Genomic DNA, 21,739 nt, shown 5'->3' on the forward strand with positions numbered 1-21,739 from the left:
CACCAGTATAGGAGTGTCACTTAGCACAGTTACCTGGGATTTTTTTTGCACCATTACTTATAGTGTATTTCATCACATTAAGAGGAACCTGTGTAGTTATATGATTTGCACCATTACTGTTATTGTTCACTGATCATTTATATTTATTTTTATGCTGATGCCATTTGGGCTATATTGCTCCTCATTTCAATTACACCTACTTTCATTCCCCTCCCCCACCTGTTTATTCACTTATCCATTCACCACTGATTAGCGCAGCACTACCCTCCCCATTTTCATGTTACTTAAACAGAAGCAGGAAGCTGTACTATGATTCAAACATCATAGCTATTTGTTTAATTATTTATATGGTATACAAATATTCTACAGTGTTTTAAAGATGACCAAGGGCAAAATCCAAGATTATAATGTTTGACTATGGCAAAGCGGTTACATTTGGTTCATATGGTTATTATTCTCAAAGTTGGAAAGCACGGGGTTCTCGAGTGATAAAAAATTTACTGTATTCAACCCAATTCTGATTTTTGATTGTAAGTGGAATATCCTATTCATACATAACTTTGCTGCAATATCTAATAAGGCTGGTGTTTAAAAGCTATTTATTACAAACTGTGTATAAAAATGATAAACAAGAGCACAATATAAATGCATTCAAGCCTGGGAAAATAAATGTCTAGCTGGGAAGAAATATTTGTGTATTCAAAGAAACATTTTCCATCTGGGTAAAGAAACTCACATAGCTTGCGGTCTCTGACAATGCACTTGTAAAAGGAAAGAGAGAAGTGCATAGCCAATACATGGAGATTCAGATGCATGGATGGAGATTGGAGACGGAGATGTGCTGGGTCTATTGAATATTTATATATATAACATTTCTTTTTTGCAAGAGGTCCTCGAGTGACCAATAAACATTTTAAAAATATTTACATTCAATCATGCAGTCATTATAAATTTACAGCAGGATTATTGTATTAGCAAACACAAGTTTCTGTTCAATTTCTTGCGGCAGCCATCAAGTTTTTTGATACTGAAGTGGTATCCTGATACAGCCGGGGCAACAAAAATAATTATATTCTTGCAAGCTTCTGTGTATTCAGACTGTTCACTTGTCCTGTCTATTTCCTGTATGATCATTTCTAATTTCCTGCTTTAAAGTGGGGTTCCGGGTATATATATATATATATATATATATATATATATATATATATATATATATATAGATTGTTTTATTTATTTTTTTGCAATCTCAATTACATTATTATAAATAATCATTAAAACATTTTAATAAAGCACGATCGGTACATAAACAGTTGCAAAAACTTACCTGATATCATCTCAGGAATCTTGTGGCCGTTTCCATCATAGCTGTGGGCATTATAAAGCCCAGTTCATGTTTCTTCCTGGATTTTCCAAGAGAGGTGCATGCTGGGATTTTTAGGCACAGTAATGCCCAGAGACTCCTGGGAAATGAGTGTCATCATTTCCCAGGAGGCAATGGGGTCTTAAGACAGGAAGTTCTACCACCGTGGGCTAGGAACTAGGCAGATCACGAAATCTGCCTAGTAACAGCCATATAGAAGTGAGTAAAAAAAATAATTTAAGAAATTATTTTTTTTTACATTAAAGGCAAGCTGTTCATAAAAAGTTTGTTTTTAGGGTGGAACTCCACTTTAAGGCCCAATTTTGCTTGCATTATGAATTTTTCTAGTTGTATGGATTACCCTTCTGCTTATTTGCCTTCCTACATCTATGTAAACCTGAAGGCCATTATCTGGGAGTTTCAACCAGCAGAACTCACACATTCCCAAGACCCGCTACAAATCAAAAGACAAACAAAGATTCGCAGTCCAAGGACCCCGGCTATGGAACGCTCAACCCGCGGACATCCGCTTGGAAGAAAACCATCTGGCCTTCAGGAAGACGCTTAAGACCCATCTCTTCTGAAGACACGGGCAGGCACTGGCTGCAAAAGCTCCTTGAGGCGATTTAGTTTGCGTTTGTAGCGCTATACAAGTTACTCATTCATTCATTCCTTGCAGAGTTTTCTGAAGGACTGGACATTTCTTGACTCTGCATTGCAGGAGAGCCCACACCAACGACTGTTGACACAGGGGGGCTCTTGCTAACCAGTGACATATTAATAATGTATATCAATTTGAGCAAAAAATATAAAAAAAACACTTACCAAGAGCTGGCCTTTGCTATTTTTAGGATCTGAATAAAACGATCCACAAGAGGCAAACAGATGGGACCAAGAAGTAGTTCTAAGTTTGGTTGCATTAATTCTGTCAGTCCTTTCATGAGGCTACCTTCACAGCAGAATACCTTGTTATGTGGCGTGATCATGTACGGAACAAAGGTGTAGTTAGCAGTGCACATCTGTGAAGAAACCCAAATGTGTGTAAGTTTTTTTTTTTCCTTTTTGCAAAAATAGGGCATACGCTTGATAAAACTACTATACAGGAATCCAGGGCAAAACGTGGAGCAAAAATCAGCTATTGCCTTTAAACCATAGCAGTCTACATTTATGGGTATAACCAAAGACAGCAAACAGCAATTGAGAAACATCCTTGGGGCTGCTTTTGCTGATTTTGTGTTAGTAAAAGACGATTCACGCTTTTCAGTCTGTTACAGCGTGATAAATGTGCTTACTCCATTATGAACGGTAGTTTTACCAGAACGAGCGCTCCCGTCTCATAACTTGCTTCTGAGCATGCGCGGGTTTTTCACGTCGTTTAAGCCCAAACACGATCATTTTTTACAACCCGAAAAACTACATAGTTTAAACGTCGTGAAAAAAAAATAGAGCATGTTCGAATTTTTTTTTGTCGTTTTTCAGAACCCGAAAAATGCTTTGAAGCCCACACACGATCATTTTAAATGACATTTTAAAAAAACGTTGTTTTTTACAACCCGAAAAATGATCGTGTGTACACGGCATCACAGTACATCTGTAAGCCCCTTCTACATCTGTCAGCATGTTTACTACCTGAGCATGTGCACTGCCTGATTGGCTTTTTGGGCTGGCCCTTCCATCCTCAGTATGAAGAATTACAGGACATTGATATGAAGAAAAAAGGCAAGTACTTTAGCACGTTGCATTTAAAAATATAATTTAAATATAATAACATTTTAAATAAAATACATTTTCAAATTTAAAGCACTCCAAGCACAACAAAAAAATGAACCCTTGCAGCGAGACCTCCCACGGTGTACGACACTCCACACCAGGGAGAAAGCCTTGCATTACTGTGTGGAGTTACAGACAGAAGAACAGGAAGTGAGGATTTCTCATCGCCGCGACGATGACGCGGCGACGTGCGCGACCCTGGAAGGTCAATGCTTCCACGCATGCGTCGAATCACTTTGACGCATGCGAGGGATGGCGGCGAGGGATTGACGCATGCGAGGGTACAGACGACCGAACATGTCCGACGGACATGGTTCCAGCGGACATGTTTCTTAGCATGCTAAGAAACATTTGTCCGCTGGAAACCTGTCCGATCCGCCGGACATTTGTCCGGTCGGCCGTACAGACGACCGAACATGTCTGCTGAAACTGGTCAGCGGACCAGTTTCAGCAGACATGTTCGGTCGTGTGTACGAGGCCTAAGAAAGAAAAGTTAGAAAGTGAGTAGTTAAAAACATAAAGCCTTGTACACACAATCAGACGTAGCTAGAAGGGGCTTACAGATGTACTGTAATGCCGCGTACACACGATAATTTTTCGGGTTGTAAAAAACGCAGATCGTGTGTGGGCTTCAAAGCATTTTTCGGGTTCTGAAAAACGACAAACATGCTCTATTTTTTCACGATGTTTAAGGCCTTGTACTCACGACCGGATCTGTGCGCTGGAAACTGTCTGCCCGACAGTTTCCGGCGTACAAGGCTGATTTGTGTTTTGTTCCGCTGGCGTGTACACACCAGCGGACCAAATTCCCGTCGTACCGGAACGCGTGCACGTAAACTACGTACGACGTCACTATAAAGGGGAAGACCAAAGTTAATGGCGCCGCCCTCTGTTCCTCTTTTGCTAGTTACGGGTTTGCTCGTGTTAGTGAAGGTTTGGTTAGAGCTGATTCGCGCTTCTCGGTCTCCAGGCTTTGACAGCGTGTATTCACGGGTTCAGTGCGTGTGCTTGCGGTAACGTAGTTGTCATTCGGCTATAGGCAAGCAGGTTGTTTCTGCTTTAGCAGTTGCATCCTGTGCGCTCGTATCTGTTTGTCACGCGTTTGTCGCAGGTAGTGCTGGATTTGCGAGTGCTTTCTGTTTCAGTGTGTTCTTGACTGACCAGCCGGCCGGTTTGAAGCCATGATGGAGCAGCAGCGTCAATTTTCGCGAGTTGGTGCTGTTTATGGGATGGCTGCTGGATATGTTCATTTGTCCAGTACTTTGGCCAGAAACAGGGGGCGGAGGCGTTTCTGGACCAAGAATTGGTTGCGCCAGCGTGACCAGTTCTCACATATGCCTCTGCTTAGGGAAATCCAGGAGAATAATCCTAATGACTTTAGGAATTTTCTCCGCATGACGGACCCCGTATTCAACAGTCTGCTGGAACTTCTGTCCCCCTATATCACGAGGCAGGACACTGTGATGCGCCAAGCCATCACGGCCGAGCAGAGGCTTATTGCCACGTTGCGGTACCTGGCGACTGGGAGGAGCCTGCAGGACCTCAAGTTCTCGACAGGCATCTCTCCGCAGGCGCTTGGGGTCATCATACCGGACACGTGTGCTGCCATCATCAAAGTTATGCATGAGGAGTATATTAAGGTAAGTTTCCTGGCTCTAATAATGTGGCCAACTAACTTTATTTTTATTTTCCCAGATATGCTGTGTGTTTAACTAACGTTACCTTTTCTCCCTATGCATGTTGATATCAGCTTTACATGTTTTATTCTTGGCCTACCTGCATATTTGTCCCTTACCCAATATTAACCTGTCCAGCATGCTATCCTAGGGACAAACCCACCTTGCCATTTTTTAAAACAGGACTTTTTGGTTTTTGTGTCCCCCCCCCCCCCCCTTCAAACTTTTATTGTCCCCATCAGAGGGCTGTGGAGTCTCTTAATGAAGTGGCCCTATATATTTCATTTCCCAAATTCTCCATGCACATTTTTCTAATGCAATTTTAATAATGTGAACTGTCACAAGGATGCTTGTAGGATGTTTTTGTTACAAAGTACTAAATCTCTATTTTTGTTTGTCCCCACAGCTACCCTCCACACCACAGGAATGGCAGTCTGTGGCTTCCCAATTTGCCCAGCGGTGGGATTTTCCAAACTGCGGTGGAGCAATAGATGGGAAACACGTCCGCATTGTGCCCCCACCCCACTCGGGGTCCTACTATTATAATTACAAGGGTTATCATAGTATTGTGTTGATGGCGGTGGTGTCGGCACAGTATGAGTTTCTATATGTGGACGTGGGGAAGAACGGCCGGATGTCTGATGGGGGAGTGTTCGCACGGACTGATTTCTATGATCGTCTCCAAGCTGGTGGTCTGGCATTGCCACCAGATGAAGATAATGTGGAAGGACTTCCGTTTGTGTTCCTAGCGGACGAGGCTTTCGGGCTTGGTCCTCACCTCATGCGGCCTTTTCCCCAGAGGACCCTCACCTCAGAGAGGAGTGTGTTTAATTTTCGGTTGGGCAGGGCTCGGAGGGTAGTCGAGAATGCCTTTGGGATACTCACCAACCGGTTCCGCCTGTTCAGGACATCGATACATCTGGCGGAATATAAATTGGACACCGTTGTATTTGCCTGCTGCATTTTGCACAACTTTTTACGCAGGCACTCCCAGACGTACCTACCCGACATCGGTTCTGAGGCAAGACTACCCTCAGATCCCCTTCCCGGGCTGGACACTGGTCGCGCTGGCTTGGCCCCCCAATCAGCTCGTGAGGTACGCGACAAATATGTTGAGTACTTCATGGGTCGGGGGGCCATTGCTATGCCAGATCATATTTCTTTCTAATTCGGCCCCCAAAGAAAGGAATATTCTAAAAAATAATAAATAATTAGACCATTGGACTTTATACAGTTGTTTGTCATTAATGCTTTTTCTCTTTTTCTGTCTTCCTGGTTCTCTAACTAACTTCTTCAATTGTAATGCATAATTGATTTCTCCACTTTTAGTAACTAACCACATTTTGCACAGTATTCACTCATCTACAAACAGGGTATTGAGTCTAGAAATAAGAAGCAACTCCATTTGTAAATTTTGAGGTCAAGTATTTTAATTTTTGCTTGTTCATGACCCCAAAAATTATTTTATATTTTTTTCATTACTCCCTGCTTTTGTACTTAGGAGTCTACAAATTTTTTTTATATTTTTTTTTTTTTTCAGGTAATTCAACCAAAAATATTATGCAGATTATACATTTATTAACAAGTTCACTTTTTTTTTATCAAATATAGTTAGATTTATTGTTTACATATATATATATATATATATATTATTTTTGGTGGGGTGTTTACCGCCTTAATTTTTTTTTTGGGCATATTTTTTATGCACAAAAAACAATAATTTTTTAACCATTTTTTTTGTTTTTGGTGTGTTTTTCTAAAAGTAAATTTTTAGGTGATATTTTGGAGTCAAATCTCTACTTCACTAAATTCAGTGATTAGAGAGATTTATAATTCTATATATATATATTTTAAATTTTTTGGCGTTGTTTATTCTTTATGGTCTAAACTTTATAGTATCCCAAAATGTTCAACATGGTCAAAAAGTAACAAAATCCAATTCCAAAAATCTAAAAACTCACAACAGCAGTCAGTCATGGTGTGCTTTCACACTGGAACACGCCAAAATTGGAAGATACACACATTCAGTGCAAACTCGCCAAATGTCATTGGTTCAACAGACAAATGGCCACATGTGCTATCTGACATCATGGGTGATCAATGTCTGTGTTTTGTGGGAGCAAACCCTTCCTCTCAACTACTTGAGGATGGAGGAGGGGGTTGGACCCACAAAGCACAGACATAAGATATTCTGTGATGGCAGATAGCACATGTTGGCACACTGTGTGTGTATCTTCAAATTTTGGCGTATTCATTATTCAAACTGTAAAAATGTTTGTGGGGGCGGGGGATGGGCGGGGGGTGTTTCAGTCTTTGACACGGCCCATCATGTCAATAATGTTTTTAAAATTAGATTCGATGACCATCATTCTTTGCCGCATATTGTCCATTTCCGTGCTGCATTCCAAAAGGACATTTGTTACATTCTGTTCCATGAGAAACATCCTTTCACGCATATTGTGCATTTCAGTGCTGCACTCCATTACCTGCTGAATAATTATAGCAGCACTTGCACGTGAAAATATTGGCACACCATCCTCCTCCCCTAAAAAAAAAATTAAAAATGGCATTTACAACATTATTTTTTGATGAGGCCTATCTACATATGTTTTTTTGAATCAAGCTAGGGTGACACTGACCTGATGGGCTTCTCCTTTCCACCTCTTCGACATCTTCTATCACTCCTCCTTCTTCCACCACCTCCCCATCATCTTCTATCACTCCTCCTTCTTCCACCACTTCCCCATCATCTTGGACTCCTCCTTCATCCATCAATCCACCTTCTTTCAATTCTCCAAATTGCTCTTCCGCCACTTGCCCTTCATCTGCTATAACTTCTAAGTCCAAAATTACTTCTTCCTCCTCTCTTCCTTCCTCCTTTCTTCCTTCCTCCTCTCCTTCCACATCCTCCTCTCCTTCCACATCCTCCTCTCCTTCCACATCCTCTTCTCCTTCCACATCCTCTTCTCCTTCCACATCCTCTTCTCCTTCCACATCCTCCTCCTCCTCCACATGTTGAGATGGCAGATTTTGGCCTTGTCTGGCCCTCTCTGCCTCCTCCAAATGCTGGCGACTTCTTTCCCCTGAAATAAACCAAAAAAAATGTAGACTCATCAGCACACAGATATTGGAGAGCATAAATCGCACACATTGCTTAGAAGATGCTTTCATTTAGTTACTTTTATCTTTCACCAAACCTACATTTTGCAATTACTTCTATATGGCAAGCTCTGATCCTGCCCCTTTTTAGCAAAGTGACACACATGGATGTCCCCCCTAAACTGTATTTCTGGGAGACCCTACCAAAACCCATTTTTGATTTGGGGAGACACAGGTGCTCTGCATTGCAGATGTGAAAACATCTGCTTTATTACCACTGTTTTTAGAATGAATCCTGTTTGCCTTTCCCATTCTCATACTTTTTTTTTCTAGAACTAGCTTTTACACAATGTTTACAAACAAAGTTTTTGGCCAGTGAGCCATGTCCAGGTGTGTTGTTCCTGGAATAACCGAGCCTTTCTGATAAACTATGTGATGTTACGTTGTTTACTAAGAACACTATTTGTAAATATGTAGTTATTTATGTCCTAAAAAATAAATGACAACATGTCTTTAAAATTACAAGCAGGCCAAGGAGGCAGATGGTGAAATATACATGGCAACACATTATTGCAGACAATCCCCCCCCCCCCCCCAACCCCAATATATATTTACTTACTTTTACGCAGAATTTTAAGTATTTTCTTCATCTGATGTGGCTCCCTCAATTTTAAGTCTGACCATCGTTTCCTCAGCTGTTCCTTGGACCTGGTGATCCCAAACATCCTCTGCATTCTCCTCGCCACCTTGTCCATAATATGTGCCTTTCGGCGGTTAGGGGTCTTGTATGGCCCTAATTCACCATCATAGTCCTTCTTTCGCATGATGTAAACTAACTCCACCATTTCCTGGAACCGCATATTAGTGGCTTTATATCTTCTTTTCCTTGATCGGGACGTCCCTGCCTCTGTCCCTTCACTTGTGGCATGAGAGCATCGTGCCCGCTCGTGTGACATCGCCATCTTTCCTTTCCCACAGAGATTATGGGCGTGGAAAAGATGAATTCTTACGCCATGGGCGGAGAAGAGGGCGGCGTTTAATACATACGCGGAGTGTAGAGAATGCAAACAACGTGTTTACGTCGGTTACGCGGAGAATCTTCGAGCGCATCCAGAACATACACAGTTAACGCCATATTTCCTAAACTCATTGATTAGGGGCCTCGCAAAGGTGACGAGGGCGGGGTTTAATAAATACGCGGAGTGTTTAAAAGGTTTACGCCGTGATTACGCATCTTACGCGGTAATTAGGCGAGCGTGAGAAACGAGGAGCGAGAGACAGGAAGGTAAGGAAATTAAAAATGTGATCAGCAGAGGCCTTGAAAATGTAGACACATGGGATGGGGGTTTGGGCTGTTGGTTGCACCCTTTTGAAGCTATTCTGTCTATGGGGTACCACAATGTTATTTTGGTTTACAAATGCTTTTGGACACCTCACAAAATAGAGATGTGAACAATGCTGTACCTCATTGACAAGTTTTTGAATGGTGTATTCAGATCAGGCAAAGTATTGTTCAAGTGTTGGTTGTACAGAGGTCATTAGGAAGTGTCTTTTATGTCATCCATTGTCAGGGGCATGAGATTTACACATGAAAGAGTGCCTAGATGAAAACTGTCATTTGTAAGCATTGTTTATTTTTCTATATTTAAAATATTTACTGCAATGTGAACAATGGTTCTGCATCTAGCAAATCAATGTTTGGTACAAGCAATGCGGCCGAGCTGCCAATCATTGTTTAAACAAGAGAGACTGTGTTTGTAATTAGATATAGGTAATAAATTTGAAGACACATATTAGATCAAGGTCAACGCTGATCCTTTGGAATATTTATTTTTCTGTGGTTTATGTTTTTGTAATCTAGACTCAAAAAGAAATATAATTTTGGAAAAATTACAATGGACCTCCTACAAAGCAAGGAATCTATAGAGGCCTTACTCCAAAAATATCAGGAGACGCCCATCCTGTGGAATTCCAAGCACTCTTTATATTGCAATAAAGAGGTACGAGCGGCAGCACTAGAAGAGCTAGCAAATTATATGCAAACTTGGGTGCCAGGATGCACTGCCAACATGGTGAAGGATAAACTTGCCAACCTCAGAAGCACATACAGGAGAGCATACAAAGCTAATAAAAGCCTAAAATCGGGAGCAGCAGCAAGACAAGCAAAGGAACCCAAACTGTGGTATTATAAACAGATGGCTTTTTTGCGGGACGAAATGGAAGGCAGGAAAACGATGTCCAGTCTTTCTTCCAACCTTTCCTCCATGCTACCTTCCAGCGGACCTTCCCCAGATGACCACAGCCCTGCAGAGTCGGAGGAAGAGGGCCTGGCTGACAGAGATGCAGATCTGCCACCCTTCGATGAGGAGGTATAGTAGTTTCCTCTATATTTCTGGCGTAAATAATTCTTGGTGGATTAATGATTAGATATTGTAAAAAAAAAACCAAGCTGGGAAAAAGCAAAAAAAAAGGTGTTCAGACAAATAGGTGTCAGAGATGACAACTGCAGGGGTCAGAAGTAGAGTGTATTCAAGTAATAATGAACAGAAAATACTAAACGAAAAACATGAAAATGAGTGTGGTTTGATTTAGCGAAATTGTAAAACAATTCCTTTTTTTTCCACACAGGAAGAAGAGATCAGCCAGGAGGTGGCAGATCCTCAGGTGTCTGTCAGCCAGGAGGAGGCCGGGGTCAGTGGCAGCCAGGAGGAGGCCGGGGTCAGTGGCAGCCAGGAGGAGGCTGGGCCCAGTGGCCTGCAGCAGGTCCACCCGGCCAGGAGAACCACCACCAGCCAGTCTTCTCCCCCCCAGGTGAGGCCATCAGGCCGAAGGAGGCAGTTGAGGCCTGTGGAGGAGGCAAGCCTCCGCATGATCCAGGAGGCAAGCGCCATCATGAGGGCCCCCCTCAACCCCACAGAGGCCTTCAGTGCCTCATTGGCCCATGATTTAAATGAAGGGGAGGAGGACCAGAGAAGACTGGCAAAGGCCCTGATGAACCAGGTCCTTTGGTGGATGCAGAGGGGCCTGCTGACCCCAGACACTGGGCTATGTGACCCGGCCCGGCTTGCGGAACACCATCCTCCTGCTGCCACATCAACCCCACCTGCAAGACCCCGTGTTCGATCCGCTGGAAGGCTGCCTGGAGGGAAGGCTGGAAAGAGGAGGAAACGTTGATTTTCTGCCTTCCATTTCCTTCCACATAAAGGACATCTTGTTTGTACTACCACAGTTTGGGTTCCTTTGTTTGTGTGCTGCTGCTTCATATTTTTGTGTTTGGCTCCTGAGGCTTGGAAGTTTATCCTTCACCATGTTGGAAATGCAAGTTTGCATATAGTTTGCTATCTATTCTAGTGCTGCCGTTCTTTTTATTTTTTGTGATGACATTTGCCTGAATAAAAGGCTTTTTGCTTTCATTTGAAAACATGTCTATTGTTTGTTATACTGTGGGGATTATTAGGCAGCAAACCTTTAATAAATATACAATGGGTAATTTACAAAGGACACACTCCTTGGGGGGGGGGGGGGGGACATTTGGTGTGCCAACATGGTTTAATATTCTCTAATGAAACACCAAAAAAAAAAAAAAATATAAAAAAATGAAAAAAACATGTAAAAAAAAATTAGTTTAAATGGTGACATAACTAGAAACAACAAAAAAAAATAAAAAAAATGCACATTCCTTTACAAAAATGACTACTCTAAATTATGGAGGACCACCAACCAAAACACACGTCTGGCATAGAAAACATTATTAAAGGATTACATCACAAGCAAGAAATGTGACATTTCAGTATGGGACAACTCTATTGAAATTGCATCAGCAAGAGAACGGGGTTATTCTAGCAAGAGAAGAATTAATAAAACGAGGCTTGAAAATGTGGTTTAGTGCGCCTTTTTAAGACATTGTTCTCTTGCTAGAATAAAAGGTTTCTAATGACGAATGTGCCATATCCCAAAGAAACGCGAGTTTTACCTGAACGAGCGCTCCCGTCTCCTCATTTGGACTGAGCATGCGCGGGGTTTTTGTACGCTGCTTTTGTGTACAGACGACCGAACATGTCTGACGGACACGATTCCAGCAGACTGTTTTAAAGCAAGACCAGGAAACAGTTGTTCGTTGGTAAACGGTCTGGCCGACGATTGTTTGCTGGAATTCAGTACGTTACTGCCTACACACGAACGAACATGTCCGCTGAAACTGGTCCGCGGACCAGTTTCAGCAGACATGTTTGGTCGTGAGTATGGGGCCTTAGACTATGTCGTTTTTTGTGTTGTAAATCAGATTTCGGAAGACTGGTCATCCGTTTTTTGTTGCATGCTAGTCTCACGTCGAAAGTGTGTTGGGGAACTGTTGGGGAACTAGCATCACTGAAACAGGCTCCATCCACCCAGCTTTAAAACACCCCCGCTGCTGCATTTTCAGTGTATAGCCACAGCAATGAGTAGAAGTTCAGCTGCACTAAGGAAAGAGTGTTTGTATTGACACTCCAGTTCACCCTCCCCATAAATTCATGTACCTATTTACAACCAATATATTATTCTGTTGTCCTCACTCTCATTCCTGCAGAGGCCCAACAGATTTCTAAAGAATTCCCCTAAATCTGTTTGCACCAAATACAGTATGTGATTTTTAAGGGAAGCACATAAATAGAATAAGAATTCATGTCATTATGCAAATGTATTTTTCAACATTTTCCACGTATCTATTCACCAAATTGACTGCAGATTATTTTAAAATGTTTAACACTTAGGCCTTATGTTGTAAAGTGATGCGTAAACTGCTGGCACTATATAAATACTGAATATTAATAATAATTCACACGGGTATAAGGAAGGACTGTCTTCAGTCGCCTGGAATGCACAGATGTTCCATGCACGGGCGTGCAGGCAGCCCATTTAAATCAATGACAGGCAACCGACTGTCCTCTACGTGCATACCGGAGTGTAAATTTATGCGAGTCTAATGCAAGGATCAGAACACAGTCAGTCTACGTCCTAATACATACATTGGATACGTGTTGATGTACACTCCGTGGTGTGTAGGGGTCCATGCAGATCCATGCAGCAGGCTACCTGTCACTGATTTCCACAAGCTGCCTGCACACCCCTGCATGGAATACGTGTGTGTGTGTTGAACCTAAGGCCCCGTACAGACGAGCGGACTGTCCGATGAAAATGGTCCGCCGGACCGTTTTCAGCGGACATGTCCGCTCGGAGATTTCGGTCTGATGGTTGTACACACCATCAAACCGAAATCCGCGTGGACAGACAGTGCGGTGAGGTGGCCGCGCCGTCGCCGCGACGATGATGCGGCGACGTGCGCGACCCTGGAAGGTCAATGCTTCCACGCATGCGTCGAATCACTTTGACGCATGCGAGGGATGGCGGCCGATCGGACATGTCCGGTGAGTCTGTACAGACGACCGAACATGTCCGACGGACATGGTTCCAGCGGACATGTTTCTTAGCATGCTAAGAAACATTTGTCCGCTGGAAACCTGTCCGATCCGCCGGACAAATGACAGACGACCGAACATGTCTGCTGAAACTGGTCAGCGGACCAGTTTCAGCAGACATTTTCGGTCGTGTGTACGAGGCCTAAGAAAGAAAAGTTAGAAAGTGAGTAGTTAAAAACATAAAGCCTTGTACACACAAACAGACGTAGCTAGATGTACTGTAATGCCGCGTACACACGATAATTTTTCGGGTTGTAAAAAACGCTGATCGTGTGTGGGCTTCAAAGCATTTTTCGGGTTCTGAAAAACGACAAACATGCTCTATTTTTTCACAACGTTTTAAACTATGTCGTTTTTCGTGTTGTAAATCAGATTTCGGAAGACTGGTCATCCGTTTTTTGTTGCATGCTAGTCTCACGTCGAAAGTGAAGAGGTTGCTCACCATACAAAAATTATCTTACGACAGAATTCAACTTGATAAGTTTTGTATGTATTCTTACATTTCTGAGCATGCGTAGTCTTGCCCTTACGATTTCTTTTTGGACGAAAACCGTACTAGTTATACGAAAATTATACGAAAATCATGTGTGTTCACATATGATTACAATTTTATAGTCTGCAAATATAGCTTTTTTGGTCGAAAGCACCGTACTAACGATCAGCAAATAGGCAGAAATTTTACTTCTGATTTTCGTATAGTGTGTGCAGGGCTTAAGTCATTATAGAGGAACACAAACCCTGATATTTATCACTCGGGGGCAGACCTACATCTTGATATAAATGATGAAACACACAACACATACTGACACAGGGGTAAGCAGGCCAAGCTATGAAGCAACAATACACATGTAACCACAGGAATGAAAAACAAGATACAGGAAAGACAAATGAGCTACTAAGAATATCAGTAAGTTTCCTGCATAGTCATAGTGGTTATTACGAAGAATAAACCAAGAGGCAGAAAAGAACATAACATGTAAACAAATAGCAATGTAATTCTCAAATTAATAGCTTGTTCAACCGATTAGTACATCAGCAATGAGACAGCACATATTTTATTGTGACACCATCAACAAAATAAGGGAGATACAATGTACAGTAACATAAACAAGGCTCTACAGTTGCTCTCACGTAGCTGCTCTTCGATCCTAAAAAAGCATGTTTACTGCTTTACTTTGTCATTTAAACCTTATAGAGTGCTTTATGTCTCCAACCACATTTACAATAACTTGGTTCCCCTGAAAACAGTATGCTTTGAGGGCTGGTAAAAAAAAAAAGACACAATATTACCAACTAGTTGTTTGCTTAAAGTGGGAGTAAACTCCCATGTATGACTTTTACCTATAGGTAAGCCTATAATAAGACTTACAATACCTGTCGCCGAGAATGTGTTTCCAGCACGACGGCTGTGCACTGATTCTCGGCGACATGGTGCCGACATCTCGCACTCGCTGGAATAGAAAAAGCACATTCCAGCGAGCGCGTCATAGAAGCGATGGGGATCCGACTTGGATTCCCGCCAATTGGTATGAATCATGAGGGGAAACTCCACGCCAAATTTTAAATAAAAAACCGGCATGGGTTCCCCCCAGGGGCAAGGAAAACCCCCCTACGCCGAACACACAGCGTGGAGGTCCCCCCACAATCCATACCAGACCCGTATCCAAGCACGCCGCCCGGCCGGTCAGGAAGGGAGTGGGGACGAGCGAGCGCCCCCCCCCTCCTGAGCCGTACCAGGCCGCATGCCCTCAACATCATAAGAGGCCTATATAAATCATCACGCACCGGACACCCGGCATTACAGCGGGAAGAAGCGTCACGTCAACATAAGAAGAAAAGGAGAAGGCAGAAGACGGCAAAGAAGAGCGGGCTGCGCCGCCGCTAGTAAGAGAGCTAACAAGAAGATATCAGCGACCAGCCCCGAAGAAGGCACTGGAGAGCGAGCGGGAGAAGAACCGGGCAGTGCTGAGACAACAGCGGAGAGCGGAGAAGACGGTAGAAGACCCCCGGAGAGTGTAGAAGACCCCCACGGAGAGGGGAGAAGACCCTCCGGAGCTGACTAATAAATTATTTTAAAACCCTGTGTTTTGTGTGTTTATTTTCTTTTACACTTTTCCTCCAGGTGAATGGTTAGGGGTACGATGTACCCCATATTCATTCACCTAGGGTGGGGGGCCGGTATCTGGGGACCCCCTTATTAAAGGGGGCTCCCAGATTCCGATAAGCCCCCCGCCCGCAGACCCCGACAACCAACGGCCAGGGTTGTCGGGAAGAGGCCCTGTCCTTATCAACATGGGGACAGGGTACTTTGGGGTGGGGGGGCCACAGTCCCAACTCTCTTCCTGACTGGCCGGGCGGCGTGCTTGGATAGGGGTCTGGTATGGAGTGTGGGGGGACCCCCACGCTGTTTTTTCGGCGTAGGGGGGTTCTCCTTGCAATCCATACCAGACCTAAAGGGCCTGGTATGCCCCTGGGGGGGAACCCATGCCGTTTTTTTATTTAAAATTTGGCGTGGAGTTCCCCCTCATGATTCATACCAAACACCGCGGCTAGAACTGGTGGGAATCCAAGTCGGATCCCCGTCGCTTCTATGACGGCTTTTTCCCCATCGCGGCGAGCCGGCTCGGCGCTAGCTCCCGCAACGGGGCTCGTAGGTGGTCAATCTCGCCGAGAAAGGGAGCGAGACTGACACAATATCGCGGTCACCTACAGGACATATAGGTAATGTAAATATCTCCTAAACACACATCGTTTAGGAGATATTTACCTTAGATGTAGCTGGTGACGTCACCGGCGCATACGCTCTGAAGGAATGACATACTTGTGCCGTTCCTCAGGAGCCTTGTCATAAACAGCGACTCCTGCGGCATGCTAATGCCATTCAGACAGCCAAAGCCCATAAACCTGGAAAGAAGACCGGGTGAAGATGGAAGCACCTTCAGTGGTGAAAGCGCGCCGCTGGAATGCTTAATTTTCAGGTAATTCTATCATAGTATGCAATGCATATTAGCACATTCGCTCCATCTTGCACGTGGTGATTTGTGTCTTTATGGACTTTATTGCACATATTGGACTTTTCTTTCCACTTGTTTGATTCATGAATTTCCTTCCAGGAATTTCTATGTGATATATTTTTTGTTTACAGGAGAAATCACAATTCACATTGTTGTATATTTATCTGGCCGTAGCGCTACACATTTTTGTTTTCAATGCATATTAGCACATTATGACTTAAAGGGGTTGTAAAGGTAAACGTTTTTTCACCTTAATGCATTCTATGCATTAAGGTGAAAAAACATCTCCGGATTAGCGGCCCTCCCAAGCCCCTGTTTACCTGACCCCTCGAAAGTCCCGCGCCGTGAACGCGCTTGCTTCTCAGCCAGGCTTCTCGGCTCATTCATTGGTTGATTGAAAGCAGCGAAGCCATTGGCTGGCGCTGCTGTCAATCAGATCCAAATACGTGGTGTGCCGGGGGGCGGGGCCGAGTGATACAGTGAGCAGCTATGTCCGCCGGCTATATCACAGGAGCACGCCCGCAAGAACTCATCACTATGCAAGCTTATATTACACTAGAATAATATAAACTGTTCCATTCCAACCTTGATGCTTGTAAATTAAGTTTATTCATTATTTAGGCTACTTTCACACTTGGCAATAAAGTGCCGCTATTTTTAGCAGCGCTTTTTGGCCGCTAGCTGGGCGTTTTTAGCGAGCGGCTGAAAAAAGGGTTCAAAGCACCCACAAAGAGCGAGGAGCTTCAGCAGTGGTGACCATTGACTTCAATGGAAGGGGCAGTGTATTCACCGCTCCTCCACTGCCCGAAAGATGCTGCTTACAGGACTTTTTCTAACGTCCTTCAAGCACACCGCCTCAGTATGAAAGCCCTCGGGCTCTCACACTGGGGCTGCAGGGGAGGTGTTATTCAGGCACTTTACTATTTTTAGCCCAAAAGCGCATGAAAAACGCACTAATGTGAAAGTGCCCATAGCTATGGAGAAATACTTAATCAAGTCTGGAACTCTGAAAGAGAAACTGTTAAAAAAAAGGAAAGAAACAAGCGAAGGTACAAATAAGATTACAATTGCTTCAATCTGATTTGCTCTCGAAAGCAAGCACATCCTTCACATTAAATTTAAAATTAAATATATATGTAAAAATAATTAAGTTCTTTACCACAAAAATTGTTAAATCTTTTCAGGTGTGCCGTGAAAATTTTTAGATCTTTTTTTTTGTGCAGCAAGACATACAAGTTTGAGAAACACTGGTATATTGGTTAGACAATTTGCTGTAGTTTTAACATGGAAACAAAAGAAAACATACTCACATTATTCTTTTGGCATACGATTTCCTAAAAGAAGAAAAAACATATTAGAACAGAGTTACAAAGTTACATAGTTAGTCAGGTTGAAAAAAGAGACAATTCCATTCTAGTTCAACAAATAAAAAGGGGAAAACAAAACAAAAATAATTAAGAAAAATGTACAATCCTATATACACAATCCTATACCCACAGTTGATCCAAAGGAAGGCAAAAAAAGCAAAAAAAGCAAAAGCATGATCCAATTTGCTCCAGCAGGGGAAAAAAATCTTCCTGATCTAGTAAGAGACAATAGGATGTTCCCTGGATCAAATTTACCTATAAATATTAATATCCATATATTATAATAGGAACCTTTAGGAAAGAATCCAGGCTTTTTTCTTTTAAAAAACAATCTACTGAACTGGATAGAACCAGCTCTTAAGGGAGTTTATTCCAGATTTTCACAGCTCTAAAGCCTTGTACACTCCAACCGTTTGTATGCTCCATCGGACAATTGTTGTCGGATTTTCCACCAACAAACGTTGGATAGCATGCTTTAAAATTTTCCAACAACAAATGTGTGTTGTTGGATTATCCCATCGTGTGTATGCAAGTCCTTACATACACGCATGCTCAGAAGCAATGCTAACCATAACACAACATTAGCAAAAGTTGCCCAAAGGGTGTCACTAAAGAGTTGGAAAACCACGTTTTTTGGCTGACAATTCATTGCCGTTTGTATGCAATACAAGTTCACAGCCAACGCCCTTCGGACAAAAGTCCTACGCTTTGTCCGATGGAAATCCGATCGTGTGTATGTGACAAAGCCTTTCTGTATTTGGAGATTAAATCTTTTCTTTGCAGAAGTTTAAAATGGCAAACTGACTATTCCATGAGCACCCTTAGACAGCTCACTCTTTGTATGGAGCATCGAAACATGGTTTGAAATATTTAATTAAGGATCACAGAAGCATCTCTAGCACATGTCAAATATACTGAAATTGTAGTCCATTACACTTTACGCAAAATTCTTTCAAAACATCTTGAACCATTTACACATGTTTTACAGGAAACTGAGCATTTGCCCAGCTCCACTGAATGCTTTTTCTCATGGCAGGAATAAAGAGGCTTAAAGGGGTTGTAAAGGTAAAAAATGTTTCCCTAAATAGCTTCCTTTACCTTAGTGCAGCCCTCCTTCACTTACTTCATCCTTCCATTTTGCACCAGGGAGAAAGCCTTGCATTACGGTGTGTAGTTACAGACAGGAGAACAGGAAGTGAGGATTTCTCAGAAGAAATAAGGACATTTGAAAGCAAAATCTAAGGATGAGGTAAGTGAAGGAGGACTGCACTAAGGTAAAGGAAGCAATTTAGGGGAAAAAAAAATCCTTTACAACCCCAAAACACACCTAAAGTCACATGATTCAGGTGTGTCAAGCGTTTGGGCGTTCATTCATTCCATTGGCCAGAATATTGAAACATAGAAATGTGATGGCAGAGAAAAGACCTACTGATTAATTGAGTCTGCCCATTTATTTTATACATGTTTTGTATTTTTTTTTTGTTTGCTTAGTTTTTTATTTTTTGTTAACTTTCTTGTCTGAGTATAGATCTAGGTTTGTCCCAAGCTTATTATTAATTTATTCTGGCCACTGAAATGAATGAACACTCAAAGGCGAAAAAGGGGTTTAGACACATTTTGATGCATTAACAGGCGTTCAGGTGCATCGAGCACTGTACGTGCGAATGATGATTTTTTTTCAGACTCTAAGCGCTCCTCTTCTACTATGCCTGTAAATGCATAAATTCCCTTAAAAGTGCATTTTTTTACACCCGGTTTGCATGAGGGTTTATTCTGACAGAAATAGGGCTTCCAGTTCTGACCTACTTCTGAAAATGCTGTTTGCCTGACTGTCTCTGACTTCACTAGTCTGAGTCACTGCCCCAAAACAAATTTGCAACAGCTAAAATCAGATGGAAATAAAAACTCCTAATCTGTGTACATGTTGGTCAATGGCTCCGAAAGTACTAAAGTAACTCCAATACAGTCATTATCAGAAGCAGAGCTCCACCCAAACAGGGAAGCTCTGCTTGTCTGCCTCTACCCCCCTCCCCCTTCTGCTGCCACATTTGGCACCTTTTTTGGGGGGGGGAGTGGGGCGCGGCAAACTGAGCTGGAGATTCGGCCCTCCTACTTCCCCCGCAGCCTTCTGAGACACTTCACAGGTTCCAGTAGGCTGCGGCCCATTCACAAAGCGCAGTGCGTTTCACTGCCGGTTTCCCTTAGTCAACATGGCACTGCCAGCACCCAATAGCTGACTGAATAATCGACTCAGATGAGGACACTGCTGGATGCCTGAGGAGGTAAGTGCCCTAATATTGAAAGTCAGCAACTACAGTATTTGAAACTCTTCTTTAAAATGCAAGCAAATTCTGGAAGCTCATCTGCAGAGTAAAGTGTAACCACTTCAGCCTAAGTGGTTACACTTAACTGTACAGATTAACCAAATGTATTTTGATTAAGCAGCTGGTGGTTAGAGTTAACAGTTACAAATTGATTTATTATTGTTAATTTATGCGTTGATTTACTTTCCTCCAGGAGCGCATAGTATTAAGAAAACTAGAATATAAAATTCTGGAAGCTTTTCCTAAAAACAAAACAAAAAGGCAGTCAGGGGTTGATGGACTAGTCAGTCGCCCTACAGCTGATCCTTTCCCAATTACTGATTTACCATGCCATGTTTTGTATCTTTGCGTGGAGGTGGTCATCTTGGTAGAGGCAGAGCTCTGTTTCCAGAGTTTTTGTCTGTGTGCTTCTCGGAAGGAAAAAAATGAGCAGAGCACAGTAGTGACATCACCAAATTTCACTTCAAAGATGGTGAGACTAGTAGTTAGAGGCAATAGTGGCTTAGAAATCGCACTGCAGATACAAAGCTATGAGGCTGTAGCTACAGGAATGCATAGGATCCCTCATACGCCAGAAAGAACATTGCTCTTTTCAGGAGAAATTTAAGACAAAAGGTCAGTTTTTAAGATCAACATCTAGGTACGTTTCTAGATGTTCCGTCTAACACTACAAATCTTCAATTTGTGAGTTCAGATCCACAATGGAATATTTCTTCAGTATGGCTTTCCTTTAGTTAAATTAGATTGATTAAGTTTAAAAAAAAAAGTGTCTCATATTGAAATGCCTTTATTGTTTAAATTTAGGGATATAACTAAAAACCATAGGACTCCATGTCAAAATGTGTATGTCACCGCCCTATCCCTTCCTGATGACAGTGGGGTTTATATTCTATCGGTTATTGCATACTGATGTTTCCATTACTTCATAAATGTTTTTTTTTTACCCAATGGGTGGAGTTCATCCTATTGACGATTCTACAAAGTTAGTAATAGCAAAAGAAAAAAATTCTACAGAAGGAGAGGATCCTTCATTTTGCCCAAAAGTCCTCCCAAAAGTCCTCCACTAGAGTTCAAAGGACCTGTTACAAGATTTTGACCAGATGGTACAGAGTTGACCAGATATAGGTATGATTATAGGCACTTGAGCTGGACTTATGTACCTTTTTTATTACATTTTTACTGATATAGTTATGCTTTTTCATTTAAGTGGCAGCTGACACATTTATTTTTGTAACAAGAATGCGCAATTTTTGCTACAATTTTTGAAGTTCTATATTGTATGAAGCCTGATATTTTCATAGCCCTGAGATAATGGAAAAAGGCCTAGGGTTTTTACTGTAGTTTGAGATGGTAAAGAGTGCCTACCACTTTGCACCGATTTTTCCCTCAGGTCTCCAGCTTATGTTGGGGATGTGGTAATGCTGAGGGAACGATGCTGTACATCTTCAGGGATTGTCTCAAGCTTGAGTCCTTTTGGCGCGAGGTGACCTGCACAATCAAACACCTGACAAATGTTGATCTAGAGGGGAACCCTGTGATTTGCCTACTTCATCTCTCTAAGAGACTGATTAAAAAATACAAGGCCTCTCTTACAATCCAATTACTTAATGCGGCCAAGGCATGCATCCCCCTCTGTTGGAGATCGGAGAACCCCCCATTCATTTCCCTGTGGT

General features: G+C 42.5%; 1 protein-coding gene across 1 annotated transcript in view; it reads right to left on the reverse strand.

Annotated features, from left to right (window-relative positions):
* Nucleotides 1–21,739, reverse strand: part of MAP3K5 (mitogen-activated protein kinase kinase kinase 5) — a 236,192-nt gene that overhangs the window by 156,901 nt on the left and 57,552 nt on the right. The window contains exons 3-4 of the mRNA XM_040350503.1: nt 17,686–17,709; nt 2,186–2,379 (exon numbers count right to left, since the gene is read on the reverse strand). Of these exons, the coding sequence (XP_040206437.1) occupies nt 2,186–2,379; nt 17,686–17,709 (218 nt within the window). The remainder of the gene's footprint in view (nt 1–2,185; nt 2,380–17,685; nt 17,710–21,739) is intronic.

The sequence above is a fragment of the Rana temporaria genome, chromosome 4, assembly GCF_905171775.1.
Source record: "Rana temporaria chromosome 4, aRanTem1.1, whole genome shotgun sequence".
NCBI classification, from domain to species: domain Eukaryota; kingdom Metazoa; phylum Chordata; class Amphibia; order Anura; family Ranidae; genus Rana; species Rana temporaria.